Below are 23,836 nucleotides of genomic sequence, written 5' to 3'. Positions count from 1 at the left end.
GAAACTACACAGGGTACAAAGGATACCAACCTTGTATTTCTCATTGTGTTGGTGACCCTTCACATGTTGTTCTCCAGAAATTGGATCCCCCAAAAATTCCTCACAGAGCTGGCAATAAAATCCAGTGATGGGAATTAGAAATTCAGAACCTAAAAGAAATAGAAGAAAGTTAAGGAAAAAAGTCTTTTCCACAAAGGGTGATAGCAACCAAAGGAAATCCCACCACTCTTTTGCAGTAAGAGGACCTTACCCAATTTGGAGTCAGAAATAACATTTAGATGAATCCAAGAGCATAGCATTCCCCACCTAAGGCTTGAACTTTAGGTTTCTATGCTATCTACTTCTTGGAAACACGAACTGTGTGTCAGACCACTCCTGTTACTGACTCTCTTCAAATTCTAACTAGCATTAAGCATCTTAGGAGACTTAAAAACTATACTCAGAAATAGTTACCCCACTACCATCTGGATGAGGATCTCTCATGTTGGTATTAAGTACTGAGGAATCTATCTTCTACAGCTCAAGTAGCAGCACTGACTATTTGCAAAGATAAAAAATTGAAACGTTTAAAGATAAACTTTTTACTTCTCAATTTATCCCTTAATAACAACACTTCAAATATATTTTATAGTTCTTAGTTGAAAAGGCAATTAAGTTATATACTTCTTACTGTCTTTTATGCTTGGATTTCAAATAAATAAGACTTTGGTACATAAGCCAATGACAAAGAGAGTTGTTGTTCTGCTATACTTCCAAGTGACTGTATGTATGCATACATGTGTGAGTGTGTGTGTGTATATACTTAACATCTATTTCTGACCATATAGGTAGAGATCATTGTCAGATAGATGGATCCCTTTACATCTTCAGGACTTGATACACTATTTTGCACACAGAAGGCATTCTTACAGCTTTGTTAAAAAGATGGTATGACTCATGCTATGCTGCTTCTAGCATCTTGGTTCAGAGACACCTCTTCCTCAGCTGAATATAAGGAAACCACAAAGGAGGTACGGAAGAAACATACCTTTTGCTGGAACAGTTATCCTGTCAGTGCGCTTTACAGCATCTTGCTTGGCCTCACTCTGAGTCTTTGAAGCCCAAGGTCTGTTGTAGGGATCCAGTGTCTATTTGCAAGAGGCAGAGGCGCTCACACAACAGCACTAAAAACTCAATGACCCATTTTTTTTTGTCTCTTTTTTTCCCCCACACATAAAATCAGGGAACCAGAAGTCCCTAGTTACCCAACCCACCAACCCACTCTGCCAAATGTTTAAATGGAAATCACCTGTGGAAAAGGTAAACACATGTTAGAGGAAGTACTAGAAACAGATAAAATGAAACAAAAAATCAGGTACTCAAGGAATCAAAAGAGGCAGAAGACTCACTTACACTTGTCATGATGTTTAGTTTTAGGCAGATCCCCTGGACTGAGCCCTGGGGATGGTATCTCCTTTACTGGTATCTCTTGGCTCTTCAGATTTGGGCTCCTGCCCATATGAGAATGTTTCACTTTCAGCTTTGTAATGCAAATGGGAGTACAGAAGTTGGAAGAGAATGAGGGTGATAGTGGCCACAGCAGAGGACAGGATACCTACCTGTGTGTGCTTCTTATTGTGCATGTGGGTGAAGAAGTCAAACATGGTCCCGCAGATGGTATTGCAGTCTTTGCACCAGTGACTGCCAGCATCATAATATTCATAAGCAGAAATGGGCTGATCAGACTGTTTAGCAGTTGGCTGGGGGCTTTCGGCAGGCTTAGGGCTCTTAACTCGGGACTTCTCATTATTTACCTTTGATTCCTATAGGGAAAAAAATCTGCACTTACAAAGAATTCAAGGCAGTCTAGATTTGTCTTTTCTCAGAAAGAAATAGGTGGCCATAATAATATGGCCATATAGCCATATTCCCAGTGCCCCAAAAGCTGTGTAAGTTGAGATAACCTCAAGAGAAATCTGTAACCATGGCTCAAAGAGAACTAATTAGACCCCACAGTTTATCACATCATGAATATACTTACATATCCTAAAATACCTCTAGAATTAGTTAAATTTAGAAATAATAATGACAACTAGGGAGGGATGAAAAACTGAAATGGAAAAGATAGCTAGCAGGTTAAACAAATGAAGAACAGATGATAGTGAACTCATTTATCACCTACGTATCCTATCATGGAAAGAGGGTCTGGTGCTGTGCCTGGGTAAAACAGACAGTAATCTATGTGAGATTACTTAAAGATATTGGAAAACATATTCCTAACTGCCTAAAAGGTCACCAATAGAATTTATCTTTGAGTTAATATGAATTCTCTTTTAAACAATTCCCCCAATGTAAGTACTTTAATATGAATTAGTCACCAAGCTGGGAACAAAAGACTTAGGAAATGAGAATTTGGTTAATGTTGGACCAGGAACAGAAAAAAGATAACTTTGTAGCATAGAGAATGTAAGTATGAATGGGTTCTACAGTAGACAAAATAAGGAAACTGGGCCCTGATATATTGGCTGGTGAGAAGAGAGGAGGCAAAGAAAGGGAAAAAATACAGACTTCAAAGATACTCTTTCCTAGCAAAGTCCTATGTACAGTCACAAAGATATCATGCCCAGCAGGTAGGGAAGGGGAGACTTCCTACACTACTGGTGGGAACATTAAATAGCACTATCATCTGGAAGATAATCTAGGAATACGTATTACATACCTCAAAATTCTGTATACCCTTTGACCTAGCAATTCCACTCCTTGACATTTATCCTAAGGAAATTATTATGTCAAACAAAGGTGATTTGACTGGTCAAATAAATTTTGCTATCTGTATGACAAAAACAACAAAAAAAAAGATCATTAAAATGATATTAGAGAGTGTACTTACTGACATGGCAAGAGGTATGTGCAAAGATATATAAATAGATGTAAAAGCTCAGAAGACCTCTAACCACTTTATATCACTTTTTCTTTCTTTTTTTAGTCATTTATCATTACCTAACATGTACTTGTTCATTTATTGTCTGTCTTCTATTTCATGAGAACATGGTCCAAGTCCAAATTTTTCCTTGCTATACTTTCCACACCTAACTAGTACCTGACTCTTTCTTGGTGACCAATAAATAAGCATTAAATGAACAGAAGAGTATTTGGAATAATATACATCAAGGCATGAATAGCTATCTATAGGTAGATGGAACTGTGGGTTTTGGTGCATGTATATTTTTCTGAAATGAACAGAAAGAGAAAAAAAAACTCAAACCAACTATACATTTTATGTTTTGTTTTGTTTTTTGGTGATGCTGGGGTTTGAGTTCAGGGCCTTGCATTTGCTAGGCAGGCACTCTACTGAACTATACACTTTATTTTGTTAAAAAAAATTTTTTTTGTATGTGTGGTACTAGGGTTTGAACCCAGGGCTTTGTACTTGCCAGGTAGGCACTCTACCACTTGAGCCATACTCCAACCTCCAGCTATACATTTTAAAGAGAAGTAAAAGGCTGGGGATATAGCTTAGTGGTAGAGTACCTGCTTATAGCATGCACAGGATCCTGGTTTAATCCCAGGCAATGCAAAATGAGAGAGAGAAAGAAAGAAGCAAAGAAGAAAAACTACAGGCATCTCCTATTACTGAGATGTAAACTGAATTCTAACATATCCGTGGTTAGCTTAAGAGTATACGTAATCTTAGTGTCTGCATATATACATATAAATAAAGATGTATATATACACACTAAGATAATAGAATATCATGGGGTTGGTGCATAAATAGAGGCTTAATTAATAAGTCAACAAAGGAATGGAACTCTTAATCTCCTCTCTCATCAAGGGTCTTAGACTCAAGATCCAGATATAAATAAACTGTAGTTCTATCTCGTTGAGAAAAAAGAGCTCTTTCAGGAAGAAAGAAATAAGAGTTTGGTTGATAAATAATACAGTATATCCTCTGCACTACCCTCAACATTAACTGAGCATCAACTATGTGCTAGACATACTGGATGCTGTGAAAAACACAACTATAGTTATACTCTTTTATTCTCATGAAGTGCTCATTTAATGGCAAAGACAGACATGAGAACAGTCAGTAAATACGACAGAATGAAATAAATCTTACAAAGAAATAATCTATTATGAAAATGCCAAAGAAGGGCTAAATAAATCTGGGTGAAATTCTGAGAATGGTTTAGGGAAGAGAGCTTACTCATGTTGAGCTTTGGACTGGAGATGTGGCTCAAAGACTAGAGTGCCTGCCTGTTTTGCACATATGAAGCCAAGTTCAAAACCTAGACCCACCAAAAAAAAAAAAAAAAAGTGTCCAAGTTGAGCTTTAATGGATGAGTGGGTTTGGGAAAAAGACTAAGAGGATTATTAATGCAAAATCAGAGAGGTGTAACAGAATATTGAACCTACAAGTGAAATACTACAAGTTTTTTGGAAAACTACAAGCTTTTTGAAGTTGTAGGAGTATAAGATGTAGTGTACTATTTCATGAGTATTACTTATTACTATGTGCAAAGCACTGAGTTGTGTATTGAGGACTATGTTGGAGAATGAGACAGATATAGCTCATTTTAAAGATCCTTTGGAACTTTAAAATCTAATTGGGAGAATACATATAATTAAATAATTATAACTGTCATCATAAATGTAAAGAAAGAAAATTATAAGATATTATGAGGGTGTGTATCAGGAAAATTTAATAGTGTGGAGAGTCACAGAAGTAATTTAAGCTGTGATCTAAAGGATAAATATGAGTTAGAAGAGAGGGTAAGGAAAGAGTTGGGCTTGCATGGTAAAGAAAGGGAAGATGCAAAAAGGCATTAGAGAGGATGATATGTTTGAGCAATAAAAAAGGTAGTAAAGAGATTATAATGAACAATGCCAGGTGTGGTGACTCAAGCCTGTAGTCCTAGTTACTTGGGAGGCAGAGATCAGGAGGATCACAGTTTGAGGTCAGCAAAGTTCACAAGGCCCCATTCTCAACCAATAGCTGGGAGCAGTTGAACATATCTGTCATCCTAACTAAGTAGAGAGGCACAAATAGGAGGATCGTGGTCCTGCCTGGCCTAGGCATAAAGTGAGACCCCATTTCAAAAATAACCAACACAAAAAGGAATGGAGGAGTGGCTCAAGTGGTAGAGCTCCTGCCTAGGATGCATGAGGCCCCGAGTTCATGCCCCGACCCCAGTATTGCCAAAAAAAAAAAAAAATTATAGCAAATAAGAGGGACAGAAGGCATGCAAGAAGGCTGAAGTGGTAGGTAAGGGAGGCGACAATCACTGGCTGTGTGTGGAGAACGGGTTAAGAATGTAGCAGCACTAGCAAGACTGAAGTGGCTTGGATGGCAATGGAGATGGTAATGTGAATATAGTTGAGACTTACTCCAGAGGGAGAGCTGATAGAATTTGTAATTGGGTATAAAGCAGTTAGGAAGAGGACAGCACCAGGAATGCTTTTCAGACTGTTGTCATGAAAACTGTTGGATATTGGTGCTAGTCACTGAAAATGGGTAACACTGAAACTGAAGAAAGACAATATTGAAGGGAGGTTAAGTTCAATCATTCATTTAGTTTAGGACATGGTGAATTTCAAGTGCTATGAGATAATGAAGTAGAAATGGTGAGTAGGCTGTTAGACACTCAAAGAATCATTTGAGCTCAAATATAAAACTGGAAGTTGTCACCTGATATTTTAATGACTTAGGGATAAAGAGCAGAAGTTTGGAGAATGAGTCCTAGGAATAAGCCCTGAGGAAAGATCTTGTACAGGAGGATAGGCAGCAAAAAAAGGAGAACAACCTGCAGCAGCCAGTATACTAGGGATGTGACAGACGCCAAGGGAATAAAACATTTGTAGGAGAAAGTGGTTATTTGTGTAAAATGCTGTTGGTTTGAGAACTGAAGTATGTCCACTGGCTTTAGCAACATGATAGTAACCTAAACGTGAACATGGTTGCTAAATATGGACTTCCAAAATGGTATACACAAGTTGTAAATAAGATTCAAAGCTAGACTGGAGTGGTTTAAGGAGTAAATACTGTAATAAGAACATAAAAGACCTGAATATTAAGGATTGTGGATTCTACTTGATAGGCAACAGGAAACTGCTGAAATTCTGAAGGCAAGTACAATGATCTGATCTATGCTTTAAGAAAATGACTCTAAGTCCGGTGCTGGTGGCTCACACCTATAATCCTAGCTACTTGGGAAGCTGGGATCAGGAAGATCATGGTTCAAAGCCAGTCTGGGCAAATAGTTTATGGGACCCATTCTCAAAATAACCAGAACAAAATGGGCTGGAGGTGTGGCTCATGAGATAGAGCACCTGCTTTGTGAGCACAAAGCCCTGAGTTCAAATCCCAGTCCCACCAAAAAAACAAAAGAAAATGACTAAAAAGAGTTAAAAACAGGTTGGAAAAAAAGGTAAGAAAAATGTCAACGTTTCTATAGAACTCCATGGGGAAAAAATATAACAAAAAAGGAAACGCTATTACCTTGTTGTTGGAGGAAGAGTTTGAGGATGACACTTTTTCTGGGCTCTTAGATTTTTCTGCTTTCCCAGGCTTCTCTGTAGGCTCTTTACTATCATTTGAAGTTTTCTGGGATTTATCAAAGATGTTAATTCCCAAGATCTGAGCTACTTTGTCCAGTTCAGATTGTTTCTTCTCTGCCTCTTCTGCCTCTTGTCGTAGCTCTGCAATGTCCTTCATAATGTTATCCTGAAGCCGACCCACAAAGACCAGAAGTGGGTCTTTGTGACCATCCTTTTCCCTTCGTTTCTTGCGCAGCATTTCCCCTGAATAGTCAAATGTCAACAAAAAGAGACAGATGAAGTAAATTAAAATGAGTAGTTTTTCATTTATGAGTACTTACCTATTAGGGCTATATGGTTACAAAATCATTTTCCACAAAAGTTTCTAAGAGCAAGTGAGACTCTCCTTCCATATGGGCTGGCTTAGTGAAACTTCTATGAAAGTGAAGGATAAGTGATCATATTATCTTTTGTGCAGGAGTAATCAGCTAAGGATCTATGATTGGCTTTAGGCACTCCATGAACTCCCAAAATAATAGTTAAAAGTTTGTGTATATATGTCCCCTAAAAAAAGATTAAGAAATACTATAATTATGAATATAGTAGCTGTCCTCTCTTCAGAAAGCCAAAGAATTCATATTTAGAGGGTAAAAAACATTCAAATGTACATATCTACACTGAGTTAGGTTTTGTCTCAGGCTCACCTAATGTTATCTCCTATTCCAAGTTACAGGTCCTCATGGATCAATTCTCACAAGATAAATAATGCCGTTTCTGATCCCCAAACAATCTAAACTACTATCTGTTCTGTCATATTGTCATCAAGCTGCAGGATTTGGTAGCCTTATTGTGTTCTTTCCTCACTGCGAATGCAATGATAAAAATGATATGAGCATAGATAAAGAGATAGAATAAAAAGTGAGGTGTCATGAAACATCTTGGACCAAAATGTAAGGAACTACTCAGAAAACGATGAGGGGACGTCAAAAGGACACTAGAGCCAATTCAAAGGGGCTCCCACTAGCTAAATTTGGGACAATTGAGCACGAAAACAAATATCGATAATAAATAACTTACTACTAATGAATGAGAAATCGATGAAGTCACACTGATATAAATGACTAAACAAATGGGCATAAGGGCTGGGAAGTTTCTCTTTATGGTAGAAAGCCAACTAGTAAAGGTACATGGGATGATGAAATTAGAAAATCACTACTTAATAACCACAATCACAATAACTGATTCAGGCAAGAAACAGCAAAGGATGCAAAAATCATGGCTAGAAGTCTGAGGAGCAATTGGATATTTACATAGTCTCAAAGTATTAACAAGATATTTATTAATTAAGAAGGATAAAACAGTAACTTTACAGTGGAGAAACCTAGAAGACACCTTAACCAAATTATGAAAGTTAACATCAATAGTAATAGGACACATCAAAACCTGACATGAATTCAGCATCACTTTTGTGATGTTTCTGCCAAAAATAAATAACCCAAACTTCATCATAAGGAAACACCAAACAATCCAAAAATAAGGGACATTCTATAAACTGTGACATTTTCTCTTCTAAAATGTATTATGAAACACAAAGGCTAAAAGATAAAAGAAGGGCTGGTGGCATGGGTCAAGTGGTAAAGTACCTGCCTAGCAAGCATGAGGCCCTGAATTCAAACCTCAGTAGCCCCTCCCCCCCAAAAAGATAAAAGATAGCAAATGTGACAAATACTTTTATAATTTCTCTTGCTAAAAGGACACTATTAGGGAAAATGAAAAAATATGACTAAAACCAACAGACCAGATGAAAGTATTGTATTATTAATTTCCTAATTTTGATTAGTGCACTTGGAATTCTTGGTTGTTAGGAAATACACCCTTAAGTATTTAGGGGTAAAGGAGCATCATATCTACAATTTACTATAAGAGAGCTCAGGAAAAATTATACAAACACATGCAGATTGAGAGAAAGAAAAGAGTATAATAAGTGTAGCAAAATATTAATAATCTGGGAGAGAATGCCTGAGAGTTTACAGTTATTACAACTTTTCTCTAGGTCTATGTGAAAAATTTTTTTACCCTCAGGTTCAGGGTACCAATCCTTCTCCACTTGGATCTCCTACTCAAGTCATTACAAAAAGCAGCTATGAAAAGGGCTGTCCGATACCTTGTTGTTTATGAAGCCGCTCCAACTCAGTTCTGAGATAGGACATTTTTTTCTGGCGGGCTTCCCGATCACTCTTTAATTTTTCCCTCTCTTCAATAACCTGCAAAGTAAAACATGATAAGAGAGTCCCTCAGCCTCTAACATCCTCCCCATTTTCTTTTCCTTCTTCTTTTTGGTGACAAGGTCTTGCTAGGTAGCCCAGGATGACCTTGGGTTCATGAACCTCCTGCCTCAGCCTCCTGAGAGCTGGTACTACAGGTATGTGCTGCCATACTCAGGTTCCTCCCTCTTCTATTGTTCTCTTCAAGAAAACTTCATGCTGGGTATCTTAAAGATCAAATGCCTGCCCACAAAGGCTCTGACTTGGTAGTCAAAGTGGCATTTCATTCTGATCCAAGTTCTAAAAGAGAATTTCATACTTCTTTTCAGAATTATACTACCCAGAAAGTATTGTGCTTATGCAAGAAGCATCTAAAGCCACTGACAGCAACTACTGGATAGTGTTTCTGAGCCAAAACAGGAGCACAAAAAAGGGAATATGTGTTATGGGTCAGGCATATACTAGTTGCATAACATATTTCATGTTATTTAATCTTCACATTTTCTCTTATTTTACACTAAAAAAATTGAAGTCATGCAGGATTAAGTAATTTACTCAAAGTCACACAGTAAGTAGACTTAAAATAACTGTCCTAAATCTCATGATCTTTCAAGCATGTTCCTACCACCAAATGGAAAAAGCATTGTCTTAACAGGCAGTGAGAAAAATTGTTAGTCGTGTCTTAAGTGCTAGGGTCATAAAGGAAAAGTGTAAGGAAAGGGCTCAGTCTCCAGTGTCTCTGAAGTCTTGTCTTCTCTTTATTGAACCTATTCTCCACTTTCCCAAAAGATTTCAATAAAATTAAAGGCTGAAGCTCAGGGTATTTGAACATAATAGAAAATTACGAGGAAGTATTTATTTGTCTTCAAAGGATTAGCTGAATTTATTTGCTTTGTGGATTTTACTTGGTCTTTGTGAGACAGGGTCTCACTATGTAGCCCAGGCTAGTCTTGAACTCGTGATCCTCTTGCATCTGCTTTCTGAGTGCTAGGATTACAGGTGTGGACCACCACACCTGGCTAATTATTATTAAACTGGAAAAAAAAGAATATGGAAGACTTCAATGTTCCCAGCTTCCACCCTCAGTGTTCTAAGACCATTAATATGAAGATGAATTTTTTTAAAAAGGAAAAAATGGTTTATCTCACAGTGGGATTTACAGCTAGACTTGTTCAGCTGTAATGACTAAACATGTGAGAAGGTCAAAGGGGTCATACACATTACTTAAGGTAATGACGGTAACTGCCAAAGGACTTAAAAGTGGAAGAGCCTTATAAATTTTCAGCCCCTTCTAAAAGATAAGCACAGATTTATACGTTAAAATAGAAAACTCAAGCACAGGATCCCCAAAGCTAATACTCACTTTCTGCTTCTGGGAGGCACGGTTCTTTTCATCAGAGATCTTTTCTGGATTATATCTTACGAGTGATGGGATAGACACTTGGACAGGCACCTGGGCAGCAGGAATTGAACCTAGCACTGACTCCTTCTTTTTGGGTTTATCAGGAGTCACAGTGGGGATTACACGAAGATTGGGACGGCTACGAGTAGCTTGTTTGGTTATTGGCATTATCCTATGTGGTTCGGGTAGAGGGTGGTTTGATGGTTGAGAGGCAGGGTACATGGGCCACCTCGAAGCTGCATATGCCATATAGTGCCGATAGGTGTCAAAGGAGGCAGGGGGAATGGCAGCTCCCTGGTCATTTGGAGGTATCTGAGCTGCAGCAAACTGAGAGGGCCTTGGCATGTGAAACTGAGATAAAGAAGCAGAGTGTGGAAGTCTAATCGGGGTAGATGAAGCTGATGGCAACATACACCTGACTGCAACAGATGACTGAAACCCACTGCCAACCACTTCTGGTCCTGAAATATGACCCACTGAATGGTCAGACTTTAGGAATGGAGAGCTGTTTTTTGTGAGCAGGTAAGGATCTACAGGGGAGGCTGGGTGTGGATGAGACACCTCTGGGGAGTGGGTATTGCTATGGTGTGCCTCCCTGCTTTCCAGTCTGTGGGGATCTGAGGAGTGCCGATCAGCTGAGAAACGGTGGTCAACTGAGGAACTGCGGTCAGCTGAAAAGTGTCGGTCAACAGAGGAACGATGGTCAGCTGAAGAGCGTGATGATGGCTTCTTGCCGTGCAGTCGTTCCTGGGTTCGAGCAGCCAGTTTACTAATCTCTGCTACTCCAATATCCAGCCCTATGGTCTTAAGCAAGTCATGAATTTTGGCATATTCTGGATTGGTCTCTTCAAGCGATTCTAGCTTTACAGCTGGAGTTGAAGAGGGCAGAGAGCTTGCCTTCTGCCTCACAATGTCATTCTCAGAGCCCCCAATGGACTTTGGTGGGGATTCTGCCTTTAAATCCTCTTCTTCATCCCCATAGAGAAATTTCTCTTCATCCTCAATGTCAGGAAAGCTACATCGTCTTTTTTCCTGTGTACTGGTAGAATCAGCCAACATGCTCAAAATGCGGGAAAAACCACTGCCATCCTGGCTAGCTCTCTCGTGGGGCAATAAGAAGTCGGTGTGTCGCTCAGGTCCCTCAGCCTTCAAATCCAAATTATCCTTGTGACACAGAAAACTTCCAAATTTTTCTCTGAGAGGACTACTGTCTTTGGGCACCCCAGTGAGGGCACCCCACTGGTAAAGATTGCCTTGAGGCTCCTTCAATGGAGTCTCCACTGTAGTCCCCTTGTTTTCAATCTCTGAGGCAAAAGCAGCAATAGCACCACTTAGTGGAAGAGATGAGTGTCCAGAATAGGGAGGGTGATCATGGCTGGAGCTGGTACTGCTGGAAAAATTCTCAGGCTGCAAAGACAAACACAACTGTTTTAGTCCTATGCAGAATCTGAGAACGCTAATAACAGATAAATGCTTAGCATCCTTGTCCTTCCTGAATTAATGGTGAGATGTAAGTGTAGACAAAAGGGAGGGAGAGTATTATTATTATTTTTTTGGCAGTACTGAGATGAACTCAGTGCTAAGTAGGCGCACCACCACTTAAGCCACTCTGTGTGCCCGAGACTATTCCTTTTTTTTTTTTTTTTTTGCGGTACTGGGGCTTCAACTCAGGGCCTTCACCTTGAGCTACTCCACCAGCCCAGTTTTTTGTGATAGGGTTTTTTGAGATAGGTTCTCTTGAACTATTTGCCAAGGCTGACTTCGAACCGAGATCCTCCTGATCTCTGCCTCCAGAGTAGCTAGGATTACAGGTGTGAGCCACTGGTACCCAGCTCCAAGAGTATTCTTAATGAAGTTCAAGATATGAGTCCCCCTCTCTCCAGATCTCTCCAGATATCTCTGCTGTAGCAAGGAGAAGTAGGAAATAAGGCAGATTGGATGGAATTCTCGAACCTTTGCCCATTTGTTTTAGTGCTTATCAAGGAACATGAAATCAAAAGGATTTTAAAAATATCTTAACTTGTTTTCATTACTATGGATGCCCATAACAAAAAAGCATATACAAGTGGTGCAACTTTGAAGTAGCAACAGGAAACTCTGGAACCCTAATTGATCAGCCTTTCCCTGCTTCTCTATGTGCTCTTAGACAATTGCTCAGAAGCCTTTAGCTATACTACTGACCTTGCCTGACCATCTTTTCACACATAAGAAAAGAAAACAATATCAAGTCTGGGAATGCTGAAGTGACTTATTTAAAAATCATACAGCAAGTTAGTGGCAGACGTAGGTCCAAACTCAGAATCACTTGATTTCTGGTCTAGTATCTTATAACACACACATTTTGTTTCCTCTCTAAAGAAAAATGAGGAAATTTGAATCATTTTCTCCCTTTGCTCTTTAAGCTTCATTCCAAGAAATCCATATTCAAAGACTGTTTTAATGCTAGCCAATTTAAGGGAAAAAATTATAGTAGATACTCTTCAAAATGTCTGTTTAGAAATCCTAAAATAAGGCATATAGCTTTGCTGGAGAATCCTGGAAGGTGTAGCTTATAGGCACAACAATGTTGGTTTAGAATATATTACCCCCAGGAAAGTAACCACAGTTCAAGATATTAGAAAGATTAGCAAAAGACCCTAGAAGAAATGCAACAGAGACCTGCACAGAAGGTTCCATGTCCCCCTCAATCCGCTTCTTCAGAATGGACTTCTTGGGCATCACAGATACATCCTCAGGCCGATGCAATGAATATCCTGGCTCTGATGCTGTTAGGACACCTGACAATCCAGGAATGGAACAGCTAGTGCTACCACCATCAACTCCCACCAGCTCCTGACTCAAGCTCCTACTTCGTTCCTCCTCTTCTTCTCGCTTTCGTCTGGCAAGGTCCAGCTCTCGAAACTCAGGATCTAGAAATCTAGGACTTGGGCTTCGCCTACGCTGTCGATAGTTGCGAGTCCCTGATGTAAAACTTGAATGATCCCCGCCCATGCTGTGTATCTTCTCTGTGTCATCATAACGTGGCCGTTTGGCCTCCCGGCTCTTTTCCTCAGATCGTATAGAGTAGGAGCCTTTGAGTTTGTCTCTATTCCGTTCTGTTCCCCGCAACAATTCATCATGACAACTGATATGGGAACTATAATCAGATCGATGCAGGAAAGTTTCTCTTGTTCGGTAGTCCTCATCAAGTTGTCCCAAGAAGGGACTAAGAGGCCCCTCCTCCCGAGAAATATATCGCTCAAGACCCCGAGAGCACTGGGAGCTTCGTGTGAAGACAGAATCATCAGTCAGGTCATCCCTGCTGAGGAGGAGAGATAAGAATTACTGAATATAATGGCAAGGGTAAGACTTGACAAGGCAAAGAGACTGATAACTGACAAGAAAGCTATAGAATGTTCAGAGCAAAAGACCGTAATCATGAAATCCAGCAACATATCTGTATATAGTACATGGAACATTTCCTCTTCTTTTCCCCAGGGCACAAGCTGCTTCAGTCTAATCAAAGACTCATATTACCAATACATCTCTTAGGCTAATTTCTTTGATTTGACTGAGGATGCAGAGTACTATATTAGGATTTGAAAGATGTGAAACACCACTAACACTACAAAGAGTCCCACTTTAGACAACTCCAGACCATCTGAATTCTACATTTTTACTACCAAAAGGGTGGCCTGGACTACCAGCATTTGCACTACCTGGAAACTTATTAGAAATACAGATTTACAGGCTCTACCCCAGGCCTAATAAACCAGAATTTGCATTTTAATGAGATTTCCAGGTGATTTGTATGCACTTTATTTCAAGTTTCAGAAATAACAGTCAACAATAGGAGTTTTTAAGCTGTATTCCTCAGAGATTTTTTTTTTTTTTTCAGTGCTGGGGATTGAACCCAGGGCCTCATGCACAATAGGCAAGCACTCTACTACTGAGCTACATCCCCAGCTCCAAGATTCTAAAGAGTACTTAGGAGCTGCTAAAGGAAAGAGATGTTAGAAAAGCAGAACCAGAACCATACCAATAGGGCTCTACCTTCTACCCCATTCAAATTATACTAGTCCCAACTTTATGTCTGTTTATTAAAGTTTTGTATGACATCTTACTTGGAAAAAAGGGTTTCACTGTGGAGAAAATTAAATATCATAAGACTGTCTGTTTTGTCACCTTCTTTCCGGTCTCCCCTGGATATCCAAAAGCACTGTTAATCATGGGCCCAAAAATAAGTAAATAATGGGTGTGTGTGTGTGTGTGTGTGTGTGTGTGTATGTATATATATATATTACATATACATATATATATATATGTAATATCTCCTGGAGTTTGAACTCAGGCAGGTGTTCTATTGTTTGAGTCCTCACTATATATTATCTCACAGAAATACTGAAGGAAATATACAGGATGAGATATCTGTCCTTTCAGCTCGGAGCTCTATGTCACACATAACAGATCTTATCTTTTTGGGCACTATAACAATAAAGGTCTATAACCCAAAAAAGAAAACTTTTGATTTAAGTCATAGATGGAAACAAAGATCCTCTTCTCACTGTTTAGTATTCAATTTTTAAATAATCTGGATGAAAATGAAAGTGCTTCCATGTTTCTCACATTCCAGAGTGAATTAGTACCAGAGGATGGTAATTATTGGTATCTTTTGTTGTTGCTGTGGGTTTTTTGAGACAAGGTCTCTCTATACAGCCCTGAATTCACAATCCTCATGCCTCAGCTTCCCAAGTGCTGGGACTGCAGGCAAGTGCCACCACGCACAGCATTATTGATATCTTGTACTGCTTCTAGTAGTCATTTTGGGGGCTGTTGTGTTTCTAGAAATGAAATTCTTATCACTGGGAATACCTTAACAGAACATCAAAAAGTTGCCTTTCCTTATTTACCAGCCTTGGCTCTGTTCAAAGTTGTAGACTTGAGCAAGACTATCAAGGTTAAACTTTATTACCTCTTCTGCAAAGAATGTCACCTGTGGGAATCCAGATTCCTGCTTCCCATTTCCTCCCCAGGTATGTGAGGAATTCTGAGGTCTCAATATGCTATGCAATCTCAAGGAATGTAAATAAGCCAAAGATGATCTCTGAAATTAGACATAACTGGGTAAAAAAAATTTGTTCTGTAGCTCTGTCAACCATCAACACATTTATTTCCAAGGTGGAATTTTCATGAGTTGAGTCACTCCATTGCTAAAACACTATCTACTATACAAAAAAGTCTCATCATTAGCTATATGGATAGTAGCAAGTTCATCTCTCATGTTCACAGCATGAACACGAGCTAGAACTATTACATACCACCACCAGGTGAAATACTAGTCCAAGATCTAATCCAATACTAAATCTCAAGAACCTGGAAATATGGCTGGTGTAGTGGTGCAAGTGGTAGAGCATCTACCTAGCAAGTATGAGGCACTGAGTTCAAACCCAAGTATTGCCAAAAAAACAAAACATTACTAAGAAGCTAGAAATAGTAAGATGGCTCTCTGAAAGCCTCAGTCCAGCCTTGGAATCTCCCAAACTATAGGAAGAAATTAGAAGAATCTCCCAAACTATATGAAGAGATATAGTCAGAAATCAGGTTGCCTTCTAGAAACTCAGTTCTCCTTCCTCAGGATTCTAAAGGGAACAGAGAGAAAACTGACTGCAATAAGAATGATTCCTAAGAAAGATCACATTGCACATTGTCCAGTGGTGAACAGACTCTAAAAATCTTGGTTAATCTGTGGATATAGCTCAAGTGGCAGTGCTCTTGCCTAACAACTGCAATGCCCTAATATCAAACCACAATACCACTAAAAGCCTTGGTTAAGTTCAAGTACAACTCTTTTCCACGCTGGAGGTCTGGCTTAAGAAGTAGAGTGCCTTAGTTCAAATGCTAGTATGGCCAAAAAAAAAAACAAGTATGACTCTTTTTGCTGTTCTAAAAATTGATTGTTTGGGCTGGAGGCATGCTACAAGTGGTAGAGTGTTTGCCTCACAAGCATAAGGTCCTGAATTCAAACTGTAATACTGCCAAAAAAATAAAAATTGATTGTTGAATGTTGAAAATTGATTGTTAGTAATGCTTACACAAGAGTCTGCTGCACCATTCTACTTTTTCCCCAGCACTGGGGTTTGAACTAGGGGTCTTGCATGTCAGGCAGATGCTCTACCACTTGAGCCACGCCCCCAGCCCTCTACTTGTTTTTAAGTATTTTTTATAAAAGTTATACAAAATAATTGTTTCATGATGACACTGTCATACGTGTCTATAATGTACTTTGTATTCATCCCCATTATCTTCTCTTGTCCTCTTCCTCCTCCTGCTGGTGCCCTTCTTCTTCCTAAATAGTCCTTCTCTCTACTTTTTTTTTAATTTCTTTTTTTTTTTTTTGCAGTACTGGAGCTTGAACTCAGGGTCTACACCTTGAGTAACTCCATTAGACATTTTTTTTTGTAAGGTTTTTACTAGATAAGGTCTCTCAGACTATTTGCCCTAGCTGGCTTTGAACTGTGATCCTCCTGAGTAGGTAGGATTAAAAGTGTGAGCCTCTGGGGCCCAGCTCTCTACTTTTTTTGTTTACAAATTTCTATAAAACTAACTAAAAATGTAGCGCTGAGGGTATATTTCAGTGGTATAGCACTTGCTTAATACACATGAGGCCCTGGGTTCAATCCTCAGCATACACATGCACATAAAAGCTTGTACACCAATGTTCATATCATTATTCATAATAGCCAAAACAGTGAAAACCCAATGCTATACCAATAGTGAATGGATATTCACCATTGATGAATAAACAAAACGAATATATGCATACAATGAAATTTACTGGCAATAAAAAGAAGTGCAAACATGAATGAACCTTAAAAATATTATGCTAAGTGAAAGAAGCCAATAACAAAAAAATCATGTATGAGTGCATTAACAGTAAATGTTCAGAACAGGCAAATTTATAGAGGCAGAAAGTAGATTAGTAATTGCCTAAGACTGGGAGTAGGGTAAGGATATCAGGTTTTTTTGCAGTAAAAAAAATGTTATAAAATTGATTAGAGTGGTAGATGCACAACTCTGAGAATATACTAAATGTTGCTGAACTATTTATACTTTAAATGGGTGAATTGTGTGCTATATTAATTCTACATCAATAAAATGATTAAAATGGATGATCAAAAAAAGATCCTTCAGGGCTGGGGGTTATAATTCAGTGTAGAGCACTTGCCTAGATACATAAGGTCCTAGGTTTAATCCCCAGTACTACAAAATAAATAAAATAAAAGGCCTGTAGAGCCTAAACGCTCCATTTTTTTTCTTTGCTGAGTGCTCAAAATGCCCTGAGAAAGCCCTTTGCTTCTGTCTTTTCTCTAAGTATATGAAAAGGGAAAAAAAAATTCTATTCTATCAACCTCTATAAGGTTAAAAAGGAGTTAAGAGGTAAGAATTCCGTAAAAGGAACCTTTAAGTTGCAAAGTACTTTAACAGGAGAAACTGACCTTATCTCCACTAAGTCTTTAGAAGCCAAGTGTCTTAGAATTTTTCACACAATTTGTTCATGCTCCCTTTTCAGAACAAGTTATTGTCAGTTACAGGCTGCGAAGGTAAGGATACAACCTGGTAACTTGGCTGTCACCAAAACCTGATAATGAGACTTAACAGATTCATTAAAGGAGAAAAAAGAATATTGGGGTCTCAGGAAAAAGAATAAACATGACCTATCAGAAATGACCTATTTAATTAGTTGAAGAGTAGACTCACTGTCAGGAGACATCCTGAGTATGCCAATGGTCCTATGGCCTGGTTTTAATGGACAGTAATTATTCACACAAACCACATTGCATAAGAGAAAAGGAACACAAATGGGCAGGTGGTAAAAATTTAAGAATGACCCTATAATTTCCATTAGACCCTTAATTTCACCTTCTCTGAAGTAGACTTCTTTCTTGTAAACATATGACTTTGGAAAGATTATAGTCCTAAACACCCTAAGAGGGAAATTTATTTATTTTTAACTTAAAAAGACAACAGGTTATCTGAAGCATGTGTATATAACAAAGTTCATGCAAAGAGGAGGTGACAACCTAAACCTAATCAGAAGAAATGTTGAAACTACCTCAAAACCTCAGCAAGGAAGGAAGAGAATCACACCATGCACTACCTACCCAGACCGCCTACTCAATCATCTCCCAAAATAGAAGCAGACGGAAGGGCAAGAGCTGTTGCCTCAATTAAATAATATAGTCACATACCTTGAAGCCCTATCTTCAGAAGCTTCACTATTATATAACATAAGACTATCCTGCCTTGCTTCACTGCATCCACAGTCGCTGGAGCTTTGAAGTAAATATTAAATAGCAGCATTGTCCTCAGACTTCCTGCCCAGCTGTCCCCACCTGCCTATGTTCTATACACTACTGAACAGTATCAGTATTAAAGAATATCTCCTTGATTTATTGCTACTGCTAATCATTTATGAGAACTCCCAAGGTGCCAAACAGGGACCATACAGACATGCTCTCCAGCTCTGAGAAAGTGCTATTCTTCACTTCTTCACTTTTATGAAGTAAAAACACCTATATGATTATTTACTTCCCATATAAAACTTCCTAATACCTGAGGTTTATGTTCAACACTCTGGTGTATTTGCTGTTTCTTAAGTACTCAATAGTTATAAACTAGTAACTGAACTTAAACATTTTTAAAAGATCTCTTTCTATTATTGCTTTATATATTTAATATACATACATAAATTAGACAATTTATCTAAACTCTTTCTGAATCTATATCCTGGCTTGGACAAGTTTAAAAAAAATCATTAAAAAAAAAAAAGACTTCAGGGCTAAGGATAGTTCAGTGGGAGGGGACTTGCCTGGCACACCCTGGGCTTGATCCCAAGCACCGCAAAAACAGAACAAAAAAAAGATTTCAGCCAGGCATGGTGGCCTGCTCCTTCAATTCCAGCTACTCTGGAGGTGGAGGGAGGAGGATCATGAGTTCAAGGTCAACCTTTGCAAAGGTTATCAAGAGATCCTATCACAAAGTCAAAATTAAAAAAAAACGGGGGTCTGGGGGTGTAGCTCAAGTGGCAGAGCGCTTGCTTAACAAGTTCAAGGCCTTGGAGTCAATCCATAGTACTAGAAAACAAAATTCCTTTCTTTTTATTTTGGTGGGACTGGGGTTTGAACTCATTACCTTGCCACTTGATAGGTAAGTACTCTACAATTTGAGCCATACTTGGAGTCCTCTGAAAAGTTTTGCTCAGAACTTTCCTTTGCATAAAGGACCTCTCACAGTTCCAGAATTTTAGAATTAATGTTATTTCAACTATTTCTGATTTGGGGGACTCTGATTATGATCCTTTAGCCTTTTCTACTTGTACCAAGATACTTTTTAAAAGTCTTTTCCTCCATTCATTCATTCCACAATTCATTGAGAAGCAGCACAGTTTATCAACATCAACACACTCTCCCCACTCAGAAAACCTTTTCCAGTGTTATACTTTTTACTGGAAACATAGGAAATAACTTCAGTACTGGTACAATCATTCAGAAAACAGCAACTTTTTTGTTTTCTAGTACTAGTGCACCTTGCCCTAGCTGAAGCCTACCTGTCCATGTCCTCCAAATTATCCACTGGTGACCCCAGCCGATCACTAAGCCGTCGCCGTTCTGGTGTGCTAACACAGAAGTGGTCATTGCCAACAGTGATCCTTAGGCTCTGTTCCAAAGAGTCAGAACGCAAACCAGGAGAGCGTCTCTACAAAGGTTAAAAAAAAAAAAAATCATATGCTAGTCAATATGGTGAACACAACCCTATACCAAAAAATGTTCTCCCTACTCATAAAGTTGTGGTCCACCAAGGTGAGAAAAAGCTATGGCAAGAAACCACTCCAAGAAATAAAGCACTTAAAGCCAGATGTGGTGGCTCACACTTGCAATCTTAGCTTCTAGGGAGGTAGAGAGTGGGAGAATGGCAGTTTGAGGACAACCCAGGCAAAATGTTTGGGAGACCACATCTTAACAGAAAAAACTGGGCATGGTGGCACACGCCTGTCATCCCAGCTACTAGCAGGAAGCCTCAAATAGGATTGTGGTCCAGGCCAGCCAGGCAGAGAGCTTACCTTAAAATAACCAGAGTAAAAAGGGCCAAAGATGTGGTTAAAATAGTAGTGCTTAGGAAGCACAAAGCTCTGAGTTCAAATCCCAGTACTGCCAAAGAAATCACTTGAAAATTATTTTCATAGAGATAAAAGCCCACATGTTCAATCCTCCCAAACAGTAATGTCTCATTCTTACAGGGCGTAGGAACAGAGAAGGAAATAAAGTTCCTGACTTCAGAAACTATAGTAGACAAGGCAAAAATGGATTTTTAAAAGTATTTCTGATACTGATAACTGCTATAAAGTCATTAAAATACTATGAAAGACCAGGGAAAAGGAGGATTTACTTCAGATAGAAGTTAAAGAAGACTTCTGTGATGTTAAAAGAAGATGTCAGTCTTCCCAAGAAGACATCAAAGGCTGTTTTAGGCAAAGGGAAGAACCACCTGAGTAATTAAATTGGCATGTTTTCAGTAACAGAAAGAAAACCAGTATGACTGCAGCAAACTAACTGAAAAGTTAGGCAGAAACCATGATTAGAAAACTTGGATTTTATTCTTAGTGCAGTAAGAGCTCCAGGAGGGTTTTTTTTTTTTTTCAGTACTGGGGTTTGAACTCAGGGCCTACACCTTGAGCCACTCCAGAGGGTTTCTTGAATTATTTGCCTGGGCTAGCTTCAAACCACAATCCTCCTTATCTCTGCCTCCTGAGTAGCTAGGATTACAGGCATGAGCCACAGTACAGGAGGGTTTTAAGCAAAACAGTGATGTGATTTGACTTCATTTTTCTTCCAAATGCTTGTCTACTCATCCTCCTCACCCTCTTCAGGTCTTTATTCAAAGGTCACCTTCTCAGGAGGCCATCCATAGCTATCCTATAAAAAATGTTAACTTCCTTCTCTGTTTTGTCTTTAGCACTTAATCACATTTTACATACCATGGAATTTCTAACTTTCCCACCTTAGTTGTTATCCAGCTCATCCTGCTAGAATTTCAACTCTATTAGGGTATTAGTTTTTGTCTGGTTTGTTCACAGTTGTGCCTAACATATGGTAGATGTTCAATAAATTTTTATTAATATGTAAAATGAGGGTTTAAAATGATTTTGATTGCTGTATACAGAAAAAAACTACAAAGCAGAAAGAGTGAAATATAAAAGAGCCAAATGCAGCAATCCAGAGAGGAGCTAACAGGGTTTATACCAGAGTGAGGGTAGAAGGAGGATAGTTTTGGGGTTGTAATTCAGAAGTACAGATAGCTGGGCATGGTGGCTCATGCCTATAATCCTAGCTACTCAGGAGACAGAGATCAGGGATGATTGTGGTTCCAAGTCAGCCTGGGGAAACAGTTCTTGAGACCCTATCTCAAAAAGACCCTTCATAAAAAAAAGGGCTGATGGAGTGGCTGAAGGTGTAGACCTACACCTTCAAGTGTGAGTTCAAGCCCCAGTACTGCACACACAAAAAAAAAAAAGTAGTATAGCTAGCAGGTTAGACAGATAAAGTTAATCTCACAGAGGACATGTTTGACTTGAACAATGGATACTATTTATTGAGAAAGAAGCCTGGAGCAAATAAACTACACTGAAAAGAAAAAGCACGTTGTGGAAAACATAGTATTCTGTTCTTGCTTCCTCTGTAGTAACTGACACTAAGACTGACACAGCTCTGCTTTGAAAATCTTAACAAAGTGACAAGTCAATTCAGCTATTACCAGAGTACATGGGTAGATGTTAGAGAACTCAAGAAAACAGAAACTTTGTCACTGAGTTAACAAAAAGATTGATGAACTGAAAATAGAAACAAATTCCAAACATCAGACCCTGTGTGAGGCTCTACTAGAATGGTGGTGACCTAAGAGGTCAATATCATGTCTAAATTAAAACTTAAAAAAAAAATGTGGCGCTGGGGATGGAACCCAGGGGGTTTCACACGTTAGGCAAGCCCCCTTCCACTGAGCTACACCCCAGCCCCACACATTAAACTTCTTTTTCTTCCTCCTTTTATTTTATCGTTTTTACATTTACTTACATGTGTATACATTGTTTGTGCCACCTCCCCTCACATTAAACTTCTTAATCTCAAACTGTTTCTCTAGGAGAAAACATAGCGGGCAGCGGGAACCAGACGTGTAGGTTAAGTGACAGCTCCATCACTTAGCGGTGTTACCTTGGCCAAGTTACTTACACCTCGCCTGGGTGTGTTCCTCGGCTGTAAATGAGGAGTAACTAACTGCTCCACCTCAAAGGGCTCTGAGGACCCAAAGGCGTGAGCGAAGAGCTCAGCACAGCTGGGGGTGGGGGAGGGAGAGCTATCACAATGATAGTTAGGGACACTTCACTTCGGGGAGGACGCAACCCAGTTCAGATCCACTATCAGCTTAGGGTTCTTAGCCTGGTCCAACTCAGGCTTCCTAACTAACGCGCCCCAAAGACGCTGTGCTAAGCTCAGGAGGAGCCCGCGGAACCGTCAACTCGCCCCAAAGTACCAGGTACCCGGGCTGGATGAAATTCCCCCGGCCCTGGCCAACTTTCCCACCCCTCCGCATAGGGGCAGGAGGAGGAGGAGCGCACCCTGCCGCCCAGGCGCCCGAGCGGGTCCCGAGTCCGTTACTGGGTAAACGAAACCCCCGGGCTGGCGGGATGCGGAGGGGCTTGGGTGGAAGCGGGAACTCCGGGAGCAGGGGGCCGGGTGGGGGATCGAGGGCGTCCCAGGCGAGGGGTGGGATTACCCGGCTGCCGCTGTCGCCTGAATGGTCTCCGCGGCCGTCCCGGGCGAAGTCGGCGCGGGACTCTCCCCGGCTGCTGCCTCGGAAGCCAGTCGGGCCCGGCGGGAAGAGTCGGCGGCCCCGCGGTGGCGACGGGGAGCCGCGACGGGCCCGCGGCGGGGAAGGGGAGACGCGACGACCCCGTGGCGGGGACGGTGAGGCCCGGCGGCCGCGGGGTGGGGACGGGGAACCGCGGCGACCCCGCGTTGACGGCGACGGCGAGGCCCAGCGACTGCGGTGCCCGGAGGGCGAGCGGGGCCGGCGAGCCGGGGGCCGCAACGAAGAGAAGCAAGAGGGCGGCGGCGGTGAGCTGCGGCGAACCGGGCCTGAGGAAGAGCCGGAGCTGCGGCCGGTGCGCGGGCCGCCCCCGCCGCCGTCTTTAAGCCGGTGCGAAGAGACGGAGGATCGGGAGCTGCTGCGGTACATGGCTTCGGAAGCAGCGGCCACGGCAGCACCTCCGACCCAGGGGCGCCCTAGACTCGGGCCGTGAGCGCGCCGCCGCCGCCGCCGCAGCAGCAGCAGCCGCCGCCGCCGCCACTGCCGCCGCGCGCCGCCCCCGCCGCGGGCTCGGCCCCCTCCCCTCCCCTCCGCCGCGCGCCAGCCCTGAGGCCGGGCCAAGCGCGCCTCCGCGGCTGCGAGCACGCGACCGACGCGAGCACGCGACCGACACACCCCCGCGCCCTCACAGGCTCCCCGCTACTCTACTCAGGGAGCGGTCACAGGAGCCCGGAGAAGTGGGGAGGAGCGCGTAAGCGCCGCGAGGCTGAGCGAGGGGTGGGAAGCCGAAGCGCGCGCCCAGCGTGCCACAAGCCCC

At 40.9% G+C, this 23,836-nt stretch overlaps 1 protein-coding gene across 2 annotated transcripts in view; it reads right to left on the bottom strand.

The window, feature by feature from the left end:
* The window catches only part of Znf318 (zinc finger protein 318), a 28,205-nt gene extending 4,666 nt beyond the window's left edge, over positions 1-23,539 (bottom strand). The window contains exons 1-9 of one of the 2 annotated variants that reach the window (XM_020157231.2): positions 22,987-23,539; positions 19,766-19,914; positions 12,838-13,477; positions 10,141-11,586; positions 8,678-8,777; positions 6,476-6,777; positions 1,599-1,802; positions 1,028-1,127; positions 31-149 (exon numbers count right to left, since the gene is read on the bottom strand). In XM_020157231.2, coding sequence (XP_020012820.2) covers positions 31-149; positions 1,028-1,127; positions 1,599-1,802; positions 6,476-6,777; positions 8,678-8,777; positions 10,141-11,586; positions 12,838-13,477; positions 19,766-19,914; positions 22,987-23,448 — 3,522 coding nt within the window. In that variant the 5' untranslated portion in view covers positions 23,449-23,539. Of the gene's footprint in view, positions 1-30; positions 150-1,027; positions 1,128-1,598; positions 1,803-6,475; positions 6,778-8,677; positions 8,778-10,140; positions 11,587-12,837; positions 13,481-19,765; positions 19,915-22,986 lie in introns of both variants that reach the window. The other variant, XM_020157230.2, reaches the window with a different exon arrangement.
* Positions 23,540-23,836: the final 297 nt, after the last annotated feature.

This window comes from Castor canadensis, chromosome 8 (genome assembly GCF_047511655.1).
Source record: "Castor canadensis chromosome 8, mCasCan1.hap1v2, whole genome shotgun sequence".
Lineage (NCBI taxonomy): Eukaryota > Metazoa > Chordata > Mammalia > Rodentia > Castoridae > Castor > Castor canadensis.
The sequence above is the reverse complement of the archived record's forward strand: the minus strand, read 5'-3'. Positions and strand labels throughout refer to the sequence as shown.